We start from the raw sequence: 15,180 nt of genomic DNA, 5'->3' as shown, positions 1-15,180 counted from the left end.
CCCTTAAATGAGGAACTGGTTAGAGATGGCGAAGAAATATCGGTATATCGACATTTTCGATATTTTTTTAATCAATATTTTATAAATACAGCCGATATTTTTCGATTGAAAAAAATATTATCAAAGTAGTACTTAGTTTTAAATGTTTAGTGAATTTCGATGTTTAATTTTAAAGGAATTTTAGAAATATCGCTGTTATTTCAAAATTATTTCGAGAATGAAAATAATATGTCGATATATTTCTAAAAATATTGATAACAATAAATATAAAACAATGAACAATTTTTTTTTAAATATGGTAAACGATATATCGATATATATTTTTTAAATATCGTAAACGATATATCGAACCGAATAAAGCACTAACCGAATATTGAATGTAAAAGATATGTGTTAATTTATACAAGAGTTAAAATGAATGTTTCAAAGAATATTAATAATTATAAAATAGCTTCATATAATTACAATTCTCCATTTGTTGGTGGGTTGTTATAACACAAAGTAGAAAGCAGTAGATAATATATATCTGTAAGGGTGGGATCGAATAGTGGAATAAATAAGCAAAGAACCATGCAATTTTGAAACCACAGGGCGATCACTAGTTTAGATAAAACTGCAATATAAATTCTGCAAAATAATAAAAACTGCAAAATAATTTATATGTATATAATTTATTTAAAATATTTTGTATAGTACATCCAATTTTATATTTAAACCAGCTTTTAGTAAATAATTTTAGTTCTTAACAAGGATCACATATGTTTAGAGTTTAGTGTAAGTTTTAATACTTCCCAATCAAATAATAATTTTAATGTATTTCGAATCAGCTGAAATTATTTACACAGTTATTCCAGCCTGTTCCACCATTTTATAGAACAAACTGTCCTTATTTGATAATAAATTTTCTGGGCTATCGAATTCCTTTATCTCTCCTCGATCTAATACCATAATTTTGTTCGAATCGATGATGGTGTGTAATCGGTGAGCTATAGATATGATGGTACAGTCGTTGAAGTTCTCTTTTATGGCGTCGTGTAGCATAGCGTCAGTTTTCGGGTCCATGTTGGCCGTAGCCTCGTCTAAAACAACGATTTTGTTCCTGCGAATAATGGCTCTGGCCAGACATATTAGCTGTCTCTGTCCTGAGCTCAAAGCTGGAGCATTTTCGTTAATGGGCATGTCTAAAGTGTGTATGTTTTCTTTTAAATGGACTCTCTCCAAGAGTTTCCAGATTTCCTCGTCCGTATAAATTCCATACGGATCTATATTGGTTCTGACAGTGCCGGTAAAAAGAACGGGATCCTGAGGAATGATAGCTACTGATTGCCGTAGGTATTCCATCGATATGTGTTTGATGTCAACGCCATCGATTAGTATTTTACCCCTAACTTCATATAGTCTGAACAGGGTAGAGATGATCGACGATTTTCCAGCGCCAGTACGGCCACAGATACCGATTTTTTGTTTGGGTTCGACTACAAAGTTGAGGTTCTTCAACACGTCATCTTTGCCGTACGACAAGGAGACATCCTCGTATTTGATCTGACCGTGGTTGGGCCAACCGTGAACTTTGCTACCCTTTTTCTTTTCCTGTTTGATTTCTGTGTATTCTAAGGCCCTTTCCACCGAGGTCATTTGGTTCTCTAGTTCTGCCCACTGGCGTACTCCCCATTGTACATGACCAGCCAACATGAACACTTGCGACAATACCAAACCGACATTACCAGCGCTGGTATCTGGAAATAAAAATGAAATTAATAGGTTGGTAATGGTAAACATGGTAACTATATTGAATTTAATCCTATTAAAGTGTGTACAAATAAGTTAAATTCTTTTTTTAACTTTGAGACTTTATTTAGGGAAAATGGCACTTTGAATCCTACTCCAGGTTATCGTAGTAGCTCCTGTCTTTCTTGTAAGTAGTTCCAAACTTATGTATAACATCTTATAGTTGATAAAATATAATTGTATTGGAGAAGGTGACAATAGTTTGATAAATGGACCTATTGCCACGTTTGCACATCACTTTGTATGGAAGATTCAGCATGAAGATGGTTAACTACATAATAAAATGAATACTGATTATGTTCCACAGTGAATATAATACTCATTATTAGCTGTTTCAGTAACAATGCTATCAAACTATTGAAAAAATGAGAGCAGATATGTTTTAAGGATTCATTATTTCAGGAAAATAGCGAAGAACTGGAGAATATGCTTCACAATCTAAAATTATTTCTCATATATCTCTGTAATACTAAATAGGAAAATGTATATGTTATAAAATTATATGAAAAACATAAAAGACGAAAAATCCGTGGTTATTTTGTTGAATTTCCTTCGCTGTGCCAATAAATATTGCCAATAAAGATTTTTTTAGTCTATAGAAATAATGGACCAATATATATTATAATTTTCGGGACTCAAAAATTCGCTTGGAGGATAACAAGGTTTTGAGGCAATTGAAGAGATTAAAATTTTGAAGGGACATACGTTTGAAACAATAAATAACCTGCTTTATTGCAGTCTTGACACTAGTAGTAATTTATCAGGAAGCCATGTTATTGGTATTAGACAATTCTAAAAACTAACACTTAAAATGTTGAATAATAATTTAGATTAACAGGTTAATTGAAAAGTCCGCGGATTACCATAGTAAAATACCATTTTTTGGCAAAATTAGTTTTTCAATTCAACATAACTCCATTCAAGGGTGATACACTGATTATAGTGACCCCCAACTATTGCTTCAAAATAGGTCTCGGTTTTGGCGACCACCTATTCATTCGAAGAAAATTTCTTCCCAGCGAGCATTCTTTTGAGACCTGAGAACAATAAATTAGTCGCCGGGGACCAGATTTGGAGAATACGGCGAATGAGGAAGCAATTCGAAGCCCAATTCATGGATTTTTGCTATCGTTTTCACTGACTTGTGACACGGTGTATTGTCTTGGTGTAGTACTTTCTTTTTCTTCAAATGTGGCCATTTTTCGGCGATTTCGTCCTTCAAACGGTCGAATAACGCTATGTACTAGTCGTTGTTGATGTTCCTTTGGAGCGGGTTCATGGTGGATTGGATCGGAGGGAAATGATGGTTTAATCATCTTCAAACACTGCTCCGAATCATCAACTCGTCGTTGTTTTTGGTCAAAAGTGAGCTCGCGCAACACCCACTTTGCACAGAACTTTCTCATACCCAAATATTCGTGAAATGATATGATGTACACATTTTTTAAATGTTTTTTTCGGTAACAACCTCTTTTGGGCATCCACTGCAATCACCGTCTTCGGTGCTCATTTCACCACGTCTAAACTTAGCATACCAATACTTGATGATTGATTTTACTGGGGCGGTGTCCAGAAACTCGGTATCAAGCGAAGTTTGTGATTTAATTGTATTTTTTACCTTCAAAAAGCAATATTTTATCAACACGCAAAATTCGTTTTCATCCATATTTTTCACAATAACAAAAGTTGCTTCACTTAAAATGTTATAATTCACAAACTAATGATCCGACAGCTATCAAATTTATACACGCATCTTTTCAGGGTTAGAGTTAACTGAAAAACATATGGATTTAATTCTAGTAGCGCCATCTATGTGTCAGAGCAGGGACTTTTCAAATGACCTGTTATTTGCAGTTTTATATACTATTGCAAATACATTACCAGTATCGAAGAAAACAAATCTGGAAACAACAACCGTGATGAATATTGCGCAGAAAAAGTCCAGCGCGAAACCGAACGCCCTCATTGTGCATGTTGACATGTAATAAGCGGATGTATATAAATCCTGATGTCGGTCAAACTCTTCTTTCAGGATTTCTTCAGCTTTGTACGCTCTTATCGTCGTTAGTCCTTCCAAGGATGCATTCAAATGACCTACTAGGGGACTTCGGGCTAAAAAGACACCAAAATAATATAACTTATACTATATCGAGAATATGTTAAAACTTACAAGCAGCTTGTAATCGTTTCAAACTCCTTCCAGTTGGTAGATACAGTCGTCTCATTACATATGTTATGACGAAGAATACGCCAGCAGGTATGAGAAACCGATAGTTTACCAAGGATATATTTGTTATTATTCCACTTACTGATACAGCGACCTAAAAATGTTATAAGTCTGGATTATTCCTATTACCATTTATCGGTTTGCTGAACTGTTAAACTTACCCGAAAGAATTCTGAAATCGTCCAGGGAAGGAACTCATCGATGCTGATCAGATCTTGAGAGAATCGATTTAACACGTTTCCTATGAAATGTGTGTCGAAAAACGACATCACCGAATTTATCACGGTCGTGGACATAACCTTGTGCAATTTAATGGAAGCTCTTCTGCAGAAATCGAATAAAATGTACGCTCGGCTTAATAGAAGAACCGATGAGGATAACACCATGGCTGAGTATAATCTGATGTAGAAGTTCTTGTTATCTACTGCCGTCTCGTATTCGGGCGTTGAAGTTTCGTTTGCTGCCATCAGATCCAATTCTTCTTGTTGGGAATCAATCCTAGATTTAACGTAAAATTAATAAAAAATAAATATATAGTTATACCGAAAAGTCTCTTTTTAATGTTGCAAAAGTAATCAGAATTTTTTGACCATTACATTGTGACTGTAACTTATTAATATTTATTGCAAAAGGCGTTATTTGGTGTGGATAATGGAATGTACACATTGTTGTTAATTACTTATTTGAAAATGAATGGTGGCGGTAGAACCGTGTTTGTTATTGGTATTTGATAATAACCGAGGTCTTTTTACCCAAATTTGACGATATATTGGATTAGACGGTATCCCTTTATATAATAACCAACATATTGCCGGAAATTCAACGTTGCATGAAATAAATGTATCTACGTACATAACCCTATTTTATTTACTTTATGATTTAACCAAAACAATACAATGTTAAAAATAAACCCTGAATATTCTATGTAATTTAAAATCTTGGACAAATTTTGCTATAGCCTATATTTTACAAAATTATTTTGATATAAGGACTTTGCTACGAAAGACAGAAACAAATTTAATTGAAGTTGCATATAGTTGACTTAGAAGAAGATCACTTATGAAATGCATATAACCCTGTATCATATTCTATATCAAAATTCTAAATATTTTAAAAGGCGTGTTCATTTGTAATTCCTTGATAATATTCAACAATAAAATTTAGATACCATAAATATTATTGCAAGAAAGTGTTGCAAGAACAAGGAGTTTATGATTGAAATTATGGCATATTCTTGAAATGATGTCTGATAGTGGATGTTGTTGATGGATGAATAAAAACGAATTAAGACGCTAAATAGCTCTGACTAAAGTCAGTCTAAAGCGAACAGAGACATAACAATCGATTAAGATTGTAATATTATCATTATTTTAGGATCCATATTTTTGTTAATAATGGAATAGTTATGATTGAATAATACTACAAGTTACTCCAGAAAATACTGAAATTAACATATATTTATGAGATAAGAAAAGATATATCTTCTACCTAGCCAAAGTACTACATCTTAATCAAATATTCCGATAGGAATTTATACTTTGTTTTTCTATCATAACATAGGTACAAGAACTCAACTTTTTAATAGGTGATACTAGAGAAAATTACCTATTTTATAAAAATAAACGCCCTTTGGTCTATATCAAGCACGAATTTACAAAGAAATGTTTAAACATAAAAACTATTTACAACAAAAACTAAATACACAGATTAACAACATGCAATTTCACTTAAAACGAATAAAAAATGATTTTGATAAATGGCTATTTTATTTTTGTTAATTATTACAAAATGTTTGTTTTAATAAAATCATTCTTTTCCTGTTTATAGGCTTACTTATATAAAAAGGATGCTTAAGTGTAATTATTTCTTGTCAAGCTAATTTATTTTATTTTATTATTTTTTCTGTTATAAGATAGTTGACACAAAAGTATAAAATATCCAAAATTCAGGTAAGATTTATGCGGTCATGTATTTATAACCTAAAAAAACAGTTTGACAGTGGATAAACTGGAATAGTATACAACAGAAATATTTTATTGAATAGTATTTCGTACATAATACAATTCTTTCGACTAAAATTATTATAAATGATAAAGCTCATTTTCGCTTCGATAGAAATTTTAAATGCTTAGAAAAAATCAAAAATTAGAATATTAATTTTCAGTTTTAGTTTAATTGTTTTTTTATATATTTTAAAGTCTCCTTTCTAACAAGGAGGTTTTATCGGGACTGGATCTATTTGTTTAACATGACTGGCACTAATAATGATAAATATTAAACAGTCACAAACATAATTTACAACCATGTCCCAGCAGGATTTGTCGCCTTTACCGCTGCGCTAACCGACCTTAAATTAGTGTGAATAATTAAGTTTTGGTCAGGATAAATATTATTCATGAAAATTATTTGTTATTGATCAATGTATTGATCTGCAAGATAATACATTTGTTATTTTCTTAAAACTTCCTTACTTTTGACCGGTATTATTTATAATATTTATTATAATATAACTTACCATTGTGCAATAAGCTTTTCTGAATATGTTTCAGTCGACTGCCCAGCAAGGAAGAAAAATACTACAACGGCAAAGAAACAATATCCACCACCGAATTTAAAGTATTTCTGGTAAACGGAAAAATTAACGTCTCCCTTCTTCTTAACCTCGTGGTAAATCTTTTTCGTAGTGGTTTGCTCCGTTTCCAGTAACTGCGTGTTTTCATCGTTGTCCTCCTCTTTTTTCTCTTTTGTTTGTTTAATTTTTACATCATCGATAACTTCCTTCTCCATCTCGTCGTCCTTGCCCAATATTTGATTGAGTTGTTCCAATGAAATTTCCGTAGGCTTGCCCGCTGTTCGGATTTTTCCATTCTCCATTACTATTACCGTATCGGCATCAGTGATATGATGGACAGTTTGCGTCACTAGGACCACGATTTTTTCTTTCAGGAATTTTTTGATGCACTCTTTGAATATGTGGTCTTGAACGTGCGTATCTAGAGCTGTTAGTGAGTCGTCCAAGAGGTAGATTTCGCTCTCCTTATATATCGCTCTCGCTAAGTTAACTCGAGCTTGTTGTCCTTTACTTAAATTGATACCGTTATCAGCTACTATGGTCTGATCGCCTTTGTCAAATAGATTTAAGTCGTACGTCAAGGCACACACCCTGATAACCTCCTGATATCTAGCTTCGTTGAGTTTCTCGCCAAAAATAATGTTTTGTTTGATGGACGATGGGAATAGCCACGGATCTTGGGAAGCATATGAAATCCGACCTATACTGCTCACATTTCCGCTTTCTAACGGATAGTCTTGCAGGAAAGCTTTCAACAGGGAGCTTTTTCCTGATCCGACCGGTCCTGTGACGATATTTAGACCGGAGGTGATGGTGAGTGATACCTCCTGCAGGGCGATTCTTTTATTTATGGTCACGGTGGCGTTTTTTAATGCTATTCGGGGATGCGGAGTGGGATCATCGAATACGTTGCTTTTTTGTAATTCTTCCGCGTTCAGGACGCGGTTTATTCGGTAGATAGCAGCGAGGAGTTCTGCTGCGCGGGCCATTCCCATGGGGATCGAGATACCGAGGAGATGCCTGAGCTGGTGGAAGAGACTGAGAATGTAGAATACGAGCTGGGCATCCGTAGTATATCCCAACCAGACGTAGGTCATGATTAGTAAATAGAAACCAATTCGTGATGCCAGTATTCCAAGACAAACGACCATTACTTTTAAGTAAAAGGTCTTTTGCATCAATCCCACTTCTCTCCTGCAATAGAACAAAACCAAATTACAGAAATGTTCTTATTTCTGGTTACAGTTTATATCTAACACAATATATTTATATAAATAATTTTTAAATACATACAATTGGGTACTTGCATGTATTTTAGTCCGTGATATCTATTGGTGAAAAGTTAAAGAATCAATGTTTATTCAATCAATAAATTTCCAGCATGAAGCTAGCATGATTTGAACGTTCAAAATGACATTTTCGAGATGCATTATGTTTGTTTGATTTAATTCTTTAAATCAATCAATCTGTCGCCGGTGTCTATTAAATACATTTAGAAACTTATGATGATGATGTTCGGTCATATTCCAATTATTGGTTTTGGCCTCTATGATTGAAAAGTGACGAATTGACGTCAATGACAAAAAAATCCTCGTGAGCTAACCAAATATCTGTCAAAGGAGAATTTTTTGTGACTGACGATGAATATTTAACCTACTAGGACAGTCCCAAGCGCAAAAAGTCTCTCTCAATGGTCAACATCAGATACATTTAGTTCAGGAGGCAAATTTAAAACATAATAATTTACATTATATAATTTAATTTTTGAATATTAATACATAATAAAGGCGAATCTAGAGTTTTACGTATATTATTAGTTGTCATGTTGTTCAATAAGCTCATTGAGTACTGTATATTCCCCGAAATTTTAATATTGAATGATATAATATAGATATTTCATAGGTCTCCATGAAATCTGCTATAAGATGAAACCTGTGAATTAGAGCAGCATTCGAATAGGTTTATTGAAACAGTAGAAACTGTAAAACCGAAATTGTTTTGAAAGACAAAACAAATACAATTTTACAACTATATCTACATTGTTTTATCAGAAACCTAGTCAACTTGTTAAACCATATTCTGAAAATATAACGCATTATCTCTATTCCTCCATTATCTTCTCAGTTTCGACTCAGTCTTGTTATATACTTTTTTATGACATTTTTTTTCATTTGGCGTGTGATTTTAAAGTAATTGTGAAAACTCTTTTTGAAGTCAAGTGGGAACTATTAGCCTTTATTTGAACGTCATTTGTATGTAATGTTATTAATTTTATTACAGTGGTCAAATTTGTCAGTTCATCAAAAATGCTAAAGAAAAAACTTGTTTCAAATTTCAATTCAATATGTTGCTTTGGTCGGCCACTAAGGTCCTCAACTGTAGTTAACATTGCTAAAGTAAAATAACTGGATGTCGTCAATCAAGCTAAGTCGAAAAAGGTCAAATTTATTGTCTTTCATTATGCATTACGTCAACGCATCATGCCGCAAGATATATTGTTAACAAGTTTTTGACCAAACTTTTCAATAAATACCATCGAACATCCACCGTATTCATCTGATATAGATTCTTTTTCCTTCCTTTACTTCTCATCATGTCTGAGTATACTCTAGGTATACGAGGTAGATGTTCTGGCCTATTAATTATTTTTTCATACCTCGGTTGAAAGTACGTACTTTTGTCGTTGATAACAGGGAAGAAAGTTTACTATGTTTTTTTTTCTATTTAACATTTCTTTATTTCATTTATTAATTCTTTAAAAAAATTGGATTTAAACTTCATTCTTGTCTTAATCCCGTTTGGTTTTTCAGTTGAATTATTCTTACAGTTTCATTACTTACAATTACTTGTTATAATATAAACCATAATAGTTCTCTTTTTACTCTGTCAAATGCTTTGTATATATCTTAATTTTGTGAATCAGTTTTGCAATTCTATTAGCGACTTATCTACTACTGATTTTAGATGATTTTCTATGACTTGCTTATATATTTTCATAGATGTGTACATAGAGTAATCCGCCTATAATTATTTCAGTCCCTTTTATATCTCTTTTTATGTATTGGAATTTTATGTTTATTATTGTAGAAGCCTGAAATTGATGTTCATCTGTTAAGTGAAAACTGCCCCATGTTGTTTTTACGCTTTTTATATCCTAAACTTGTAATGTGACCTAATACCTTGAACTACTTAATATATTTTGACATAAAATTATCAAGAATATGACCGTATTTACTCGATACTTAAATGTACTCTTCAGATATTTCCACTAATTTGGGCTACTAGATTATTAAAAAAAATCAACATAATACACTTACTTGCGCCTTTCGTTAACTTGATCGTTGAAGTACTTCTCCCATGTGTAGAGTTTTATTATCCTAATAGACGATAAGATCTCTTGAGTGATCTGTAATCGTTCATCGGTCTTTTTACCTATTTTCAATCTTAGAGATGTTATCAATTTCCCAATGAATACTAAAAAAGAAAAAGCCGATTCAATTAAAAATGTTTCACCGAAATATCAGGCGTCGGAATTAGTTCTTAGCGTTTTTTAGTTGTGACTTTCAACAAAATCGGACATATTTGATGCATTATTGTATTGTTGTTAAATTTTAACTGAACATACTATGTAGTCCACATCATATATAAGAAAGATTTTAAAATTTACTAGAAAAGTGAAAATATAGACGAAAAAATATGAAATATTGAAGGAAATTATTTCTAAAATTAATTATTTGAAAGCATATATTTGACAAAGAATCTACAAAATATTTGCGGGTCCCGAAAACCGAAAAACTAAAATCGAAAATTTCCTTTATAAGTGAATTAACAAGAGGAAAAGTACGTCTCAGTTAGCAACTAAATACTTCAAGAAAGGGCTGAACTGTTAAACGAAGAATTGAAAGAAACCGAAAATTTGATTTCTGTCAAATTTACAATGCTAGTGAAAGTAGTTTTTATTGGAAAATGCTGCTGCCAGAAAAACATAGACTGTATTATTTAGTAGAAAAATCTGCTCTTGGTAGAAAGCTGGAAAAGTAACGAATAATTTCAAAATAGGCTTCAGTTTCGGCGATCACCTGTTCACTCGACGAAAATTTCTTCCTAGCCATCGTTTTCACTGACTTGTGATATGGTGCATTGTCCTAAAACGGTCCAATAACGCTATGTAATAGTCGCTGTTGATGGTCCTTCGTTTTTGAAGGTAGTCAATGAAAATTATTCCATGCGCATTCCAAAATACAGACGCCATAACATTGCCAGCCGATTATTGCATTTTTTCGAAGCTTTGGAGCGGGTTTATGGTGTGCAGTTCACTAGAATGACTGTCGATTGGACTTCGGAGGGAAATGATGGAGCCACGTTTCATCCATTGTCACATGTCGACGCAAAAACTTGGGTTTATTACGCTTGATCATCTTCAAACACTACTCCGAATCATCAACTCGTCGTTGTTTTTGGTCAAAAGCGAGCTCGTGCTGCACCCACTTTGCACAGAGCTTTCTCATATCCAAATATTCGTGAGTAATATGATGTACACGTTCAGTTGATATCTTTAGAGTGTCTGCTATTTCATTCAATTTCAATTTACGGTCATTCAATATCATTTTGTGATTTTTTTTCATGTTTTCGTCGACAACAACCTGTTTTGGGCGTCCATTGATAGTTCATTTTCCTCGGGCAGTGTCCGGAAACTCGGCATCAAGCCAAGTTTTTGCTTCAAGTGTATTTTTTCCCTTCAGAAAGCTACATATTATCAACACGCGAAATTTTTTTTATCAATTTTTTTCACAATAACAAATTTTTTCTTCACTCAAAATGCTACAATTCACAAACTATTGATCCGACAGCTGTCAAATTTATAGACGTATCTTTTGAGGGTTATTTTATTCTAGTCCATCTATGTATCAGGCCGGCGACTTCAAGTGACCTGTTAATTTTGCTATAATTTGAACTGCACTTAGTTTGAACTTGATCACCTTAACGAGCGTGTGGTGTAACGACAAAAATGTTTCGATAGGAAGTCCGAAATACTTACGTTGAAGGGGAATGGTAACAATCAAAAACGATATTCCAATCAAAGCTACCCAGCCCAACTTGAGGAACAGCAGATAGCAGATGTAACACGATACTATTACACCAATCCACATGTCGTTGAACAACCAAATTGAAGCTTCGAAGACGTGAACGTCCTTCGTGATCAAAGTCACGATATTTCCTAAACTTATATCGTTCATGGCGCTCGGCGTCAGTTTTAATGCTTTGCGGTATATCAACGAGCAGAAGGACGTTCGAATTTTAATAGCCAAACCTTGTACCCAGATGATATAGTTGTGTAGGTATATGAAATTGGTAAATGTTAGGCCAACTACCACGCCAGCATACATGTACATGTCCGTGTTGGTACATACACCTTGATGTTTGAAACAAGATATCAAACTACTCATTGCAAATGGTTCCACAGATCTAAAATCAAGTTTCGAATTATTAATAAAGCAGCGATAGATCAGGATCTACGTACATTGTGAATATTTTAAAACATAAATTAACTATACCGATAACCATGTATTTTCTCCCAAATCGTGACCAAACCAATCGAGTGAAGGACGGTTCTTCCTTGAGATTCTCATTTTTCCATCTATTTTCGATTTTATTACCGCATCGGTCAGAGTTCATGCTCTTGACCACTTCGTAGATATCTTCTTCTTCCAGGTCATTTTTTAGAGCTTTTCTAAAAAGTTTACCTGTATATCTGAAACAAAATATAAAATTATTAATTACTATTTAAATAGATTTACCAGTTGTTCGGTTGGTTTTTATGACAATTTAAGTTGCTATTATTTATTATTTAATGAAATTATTTTTGTGTTCTTATTATTTTTATGTTGCTAAATAATTAAACTGTGATGTAACTAAACAAAATATATATTACACTAGCATAATGTTCCTCACTACTTCATCATCTTGCTATTCCATTCTCGAAGCGCCAGTAAAATTATAATTATAATAAAATATAATTATTTCTTCATTCGTTTATACCAAATTCTAATGATTATTACTTCCCACCAGACCTTTAGAACTTTAATTATGTTATAGGAAACTATGCGTATTATCCTTTGGTATTTTGGGTCAAATTTCCAAAAAAATGGAAACTTTTCAGTTGATTAAAAGTAAAATGACTTGAAATATTTCGTTTGAAGACAAAAATGTTCTGTTCTATATTTTGTATAAAAAGGGGGACAATATATTGAAAATTATAAACCGACATATGCAATAAATAGATATAGCGAGCCCAAGGACTTTTCAATTGATGTATTAATAGTATTTGGAACTAACTTTAGATCTGTTTTGCGGATACACATATACCGATCTTTGATATTGGTGAAAAGGCAGGTAACATCCCAGAAATCATTTAATTTTATGTAAGTTTTATTTACAGCAAAAAAATGAGACCAGGAACTTTTCAGTTGAAACGTTAATCTTTAAATATCTCAGTTTGAAAGAAAATACTCATTTCTTTGACATGATTTTAAATTAAAAAAACAGATACATATTGCAGGAACTATGTTGAATTATAATATCGACAAAATAGAGAGTTTTCAATCGATTAAATTTAAATAAATATTTTAGATTTGCAACAATAGAAACTTAATAAAAATTCGAACTTCAGTTCATACGTTAATTTTAAATATAAATTAAACTAATTTTAAATATCTTTGTACTGTGGATATAGAAAAACAATAAAAAGTTAGTTAGACCAGGAACTTTTCAGTTCAAATGTCAATATTTAATGTAAATCGAACTGATTTGAGATATTTTTGTCCTATGAATATAAATATACATATACATCTTGAAGAATCTATATTAGATAATAAATTTATATTTACAACAATAAAAAGTTAGTGAGACCAGAAATTTTTCAGTTCATATATCAATATTTAATGTAAATCGAACTGATTTGAAATATTTTGTCCTATGAATATAAATATACATATACATCTTGAAGAATCTATATTAGATAATAAATTTATATTTGCAACAATAAAATGTTAGTGAGACCAGAAGCTTTTCAGTTCATATGTCAATATTTAATGTAAATCGAACTGATTTGAGATATTTTTGTCCTATGAATATAAATATACATATACATCTTGAAGAAATTATATTGGATAATAAATTTATATTCACAAAAATAAAAAGTTATTGAGGGCAGAAACTTTTCATTTCATACGTTAGTATTTAACGCAAATCAAACTGATTTGAAATACTTTTGTCTTATGAATATAAATATACATATACATCTTGAAGAATCTATATTAGATAAGAAATTTATATTTGCAACAATAAAGTGTTAGTGAGACCAGAAACTTTTCAGTTCATATGTCAATATTTAATGCAATTCGAATTGATTTGAGATATTTTTGTCCTATGAATATAAAATGCAGATACATATTGAAGGAACTAGATTGAAACATTACTTGGACTTGGAAAAACAATTAGATAGATATTATAACATAGTAGTGACCGTAACCAAAAAACTTACAAAAATGTTAGAAGCGAAATTATATTCGCGTTCTCCCGAGGGTTGGGCGTGCGATATTCCTTCTCATTGTAATCCATCCTTTAGTGTTAACCACTTCATTCAGTCACCACCCGCTGTCACCTTCGGCTAAAGACTACTGTCTCCTCGTGCAAGAACAACAAACGCGACTAGTTACAATTAAAAGCGATCTTTAATCAAAGTAAATACGGCATCTTTGTACTTTGTTTCCCATTGTAATACTATAAAACCGAAGCCGAAATCTTATTTCAAACAGTTTTAGGGTTTTTGTGAAGGACTTATGACGAGTAAAACGTCAACAAACGTTTATACACACTATAACGGTAAATTTTAAACAAAAGAAACACTATTTGCGGTAACATAATATATTTTTAATAATTAATTGTTTACTTATTATCACAGAAAGCGTTATGAACTGTTGACAAATATGGTTCAACCTATTGATTAGACTATAATCAGTTTAAGTAGATATTGAAATGTTGTTTTTATATAGCAGACATTCGGGATAATATTTTCAAGATACGGAAAAATTCACCGTTTAATTTTCTTTTCAACAGCCGATATAATTTCTTCTAGAGAAAATTGACTTATTTAAATGGATATAATTTTTTTTTTAATTTTGTCATGCAGACGCATTTTAATATATCATTTTTCTGTATGTATATAGTCGGCGACTTTTTTTTGTGTCGCTAAGATTGTAGTTACATTTATTACAAGGGAAGCTCCAAGTCTCAGAATTGTTTATTTAAGAAATGTACTCTTCATAATTAGTATAAAAACAATTTGCTGGAATTGCCTTAGGAGAATAAACTGAAGGAGTTTCTTTACTAAATCTAAACACATTTATATTTATATAGCCTGTCCAACGAAACAGCTTAATCACGTCATGAATCTGAAGAATTTTTCAGACATTTGGCAGCACGGCTCCCCAATACCAATCCAAATCGAATTGTATGGACTAATTCAGTTGCATGATTCAGTTGCACGACGCACCAGACAACATTATGTCTCTTTTTAATCAGGATAAAATGA

The 15,180-nt window shown here is 32.2% G+C and overlaps 1 protein-coding gene across 1 annotated transcript; it reads right to left on the bottom strand.

The window, feature by feature from the left end:
- Nucleotides 1-655: 655 nt before the first annotated feature.
- On the bottom strand, nucleotides 656-14,371 carry LOC143202811 (ATP-binding cassette sub-family C member 4). Its single transcript, XM_076414624.1, has 9 exons — nucleotides 14,131-14,371; nucleotides 12,109-12,339; nucleotides 11,626-12,053; nucleotides 9,905-10,061; nucleotides 6,531-7,781; nucleotides 4,177-4,513; nucleotides 3,959-4,109; nucleotides 3,670-3,900; nucleotides 656-1,736 (listed from the first exon to the last, which is right to left on the bottom strand). The coding sequence occupies exons 1-9, from the start codon at nucleotides 14,205-14,207 to the stop codon at nucleotides 838-840; spliced, it is 3,762 nt and encodes a 1,253-aa protein (XP_076270739.1). The 5' UTR covers nucleotides 14,208-14,371; the 3' UTR covers nucleotides 656-837.
- Between the last annotated feature and the right edge of the window lie 809 nt (nucleotides 14,372-15,180).

This window comes from Rhynchophorus ferrugineus, unplaced genomic scaffold (assembly GCF_030347505.1).
Source record: "Rhynchophorus ferrugineus isolate W39M unplaced genomic scaffold, kcgeb_rfMv2 rfM9, whole genome shotgun sequence".
In the NCBI taxonomy this organism is placed as follows: domain Eukaryota; kingdom Metazoa; phylum Arthropoda; class Insecta; order Coleoptera; family Curculionidae; genus Rhynchophorus; species Rhynchophorus ferrugineus.
Note: the sequence above shows the minus strand (reverse complement) of the source record. Positions and strands in the feature narration are given on the sequence as shown.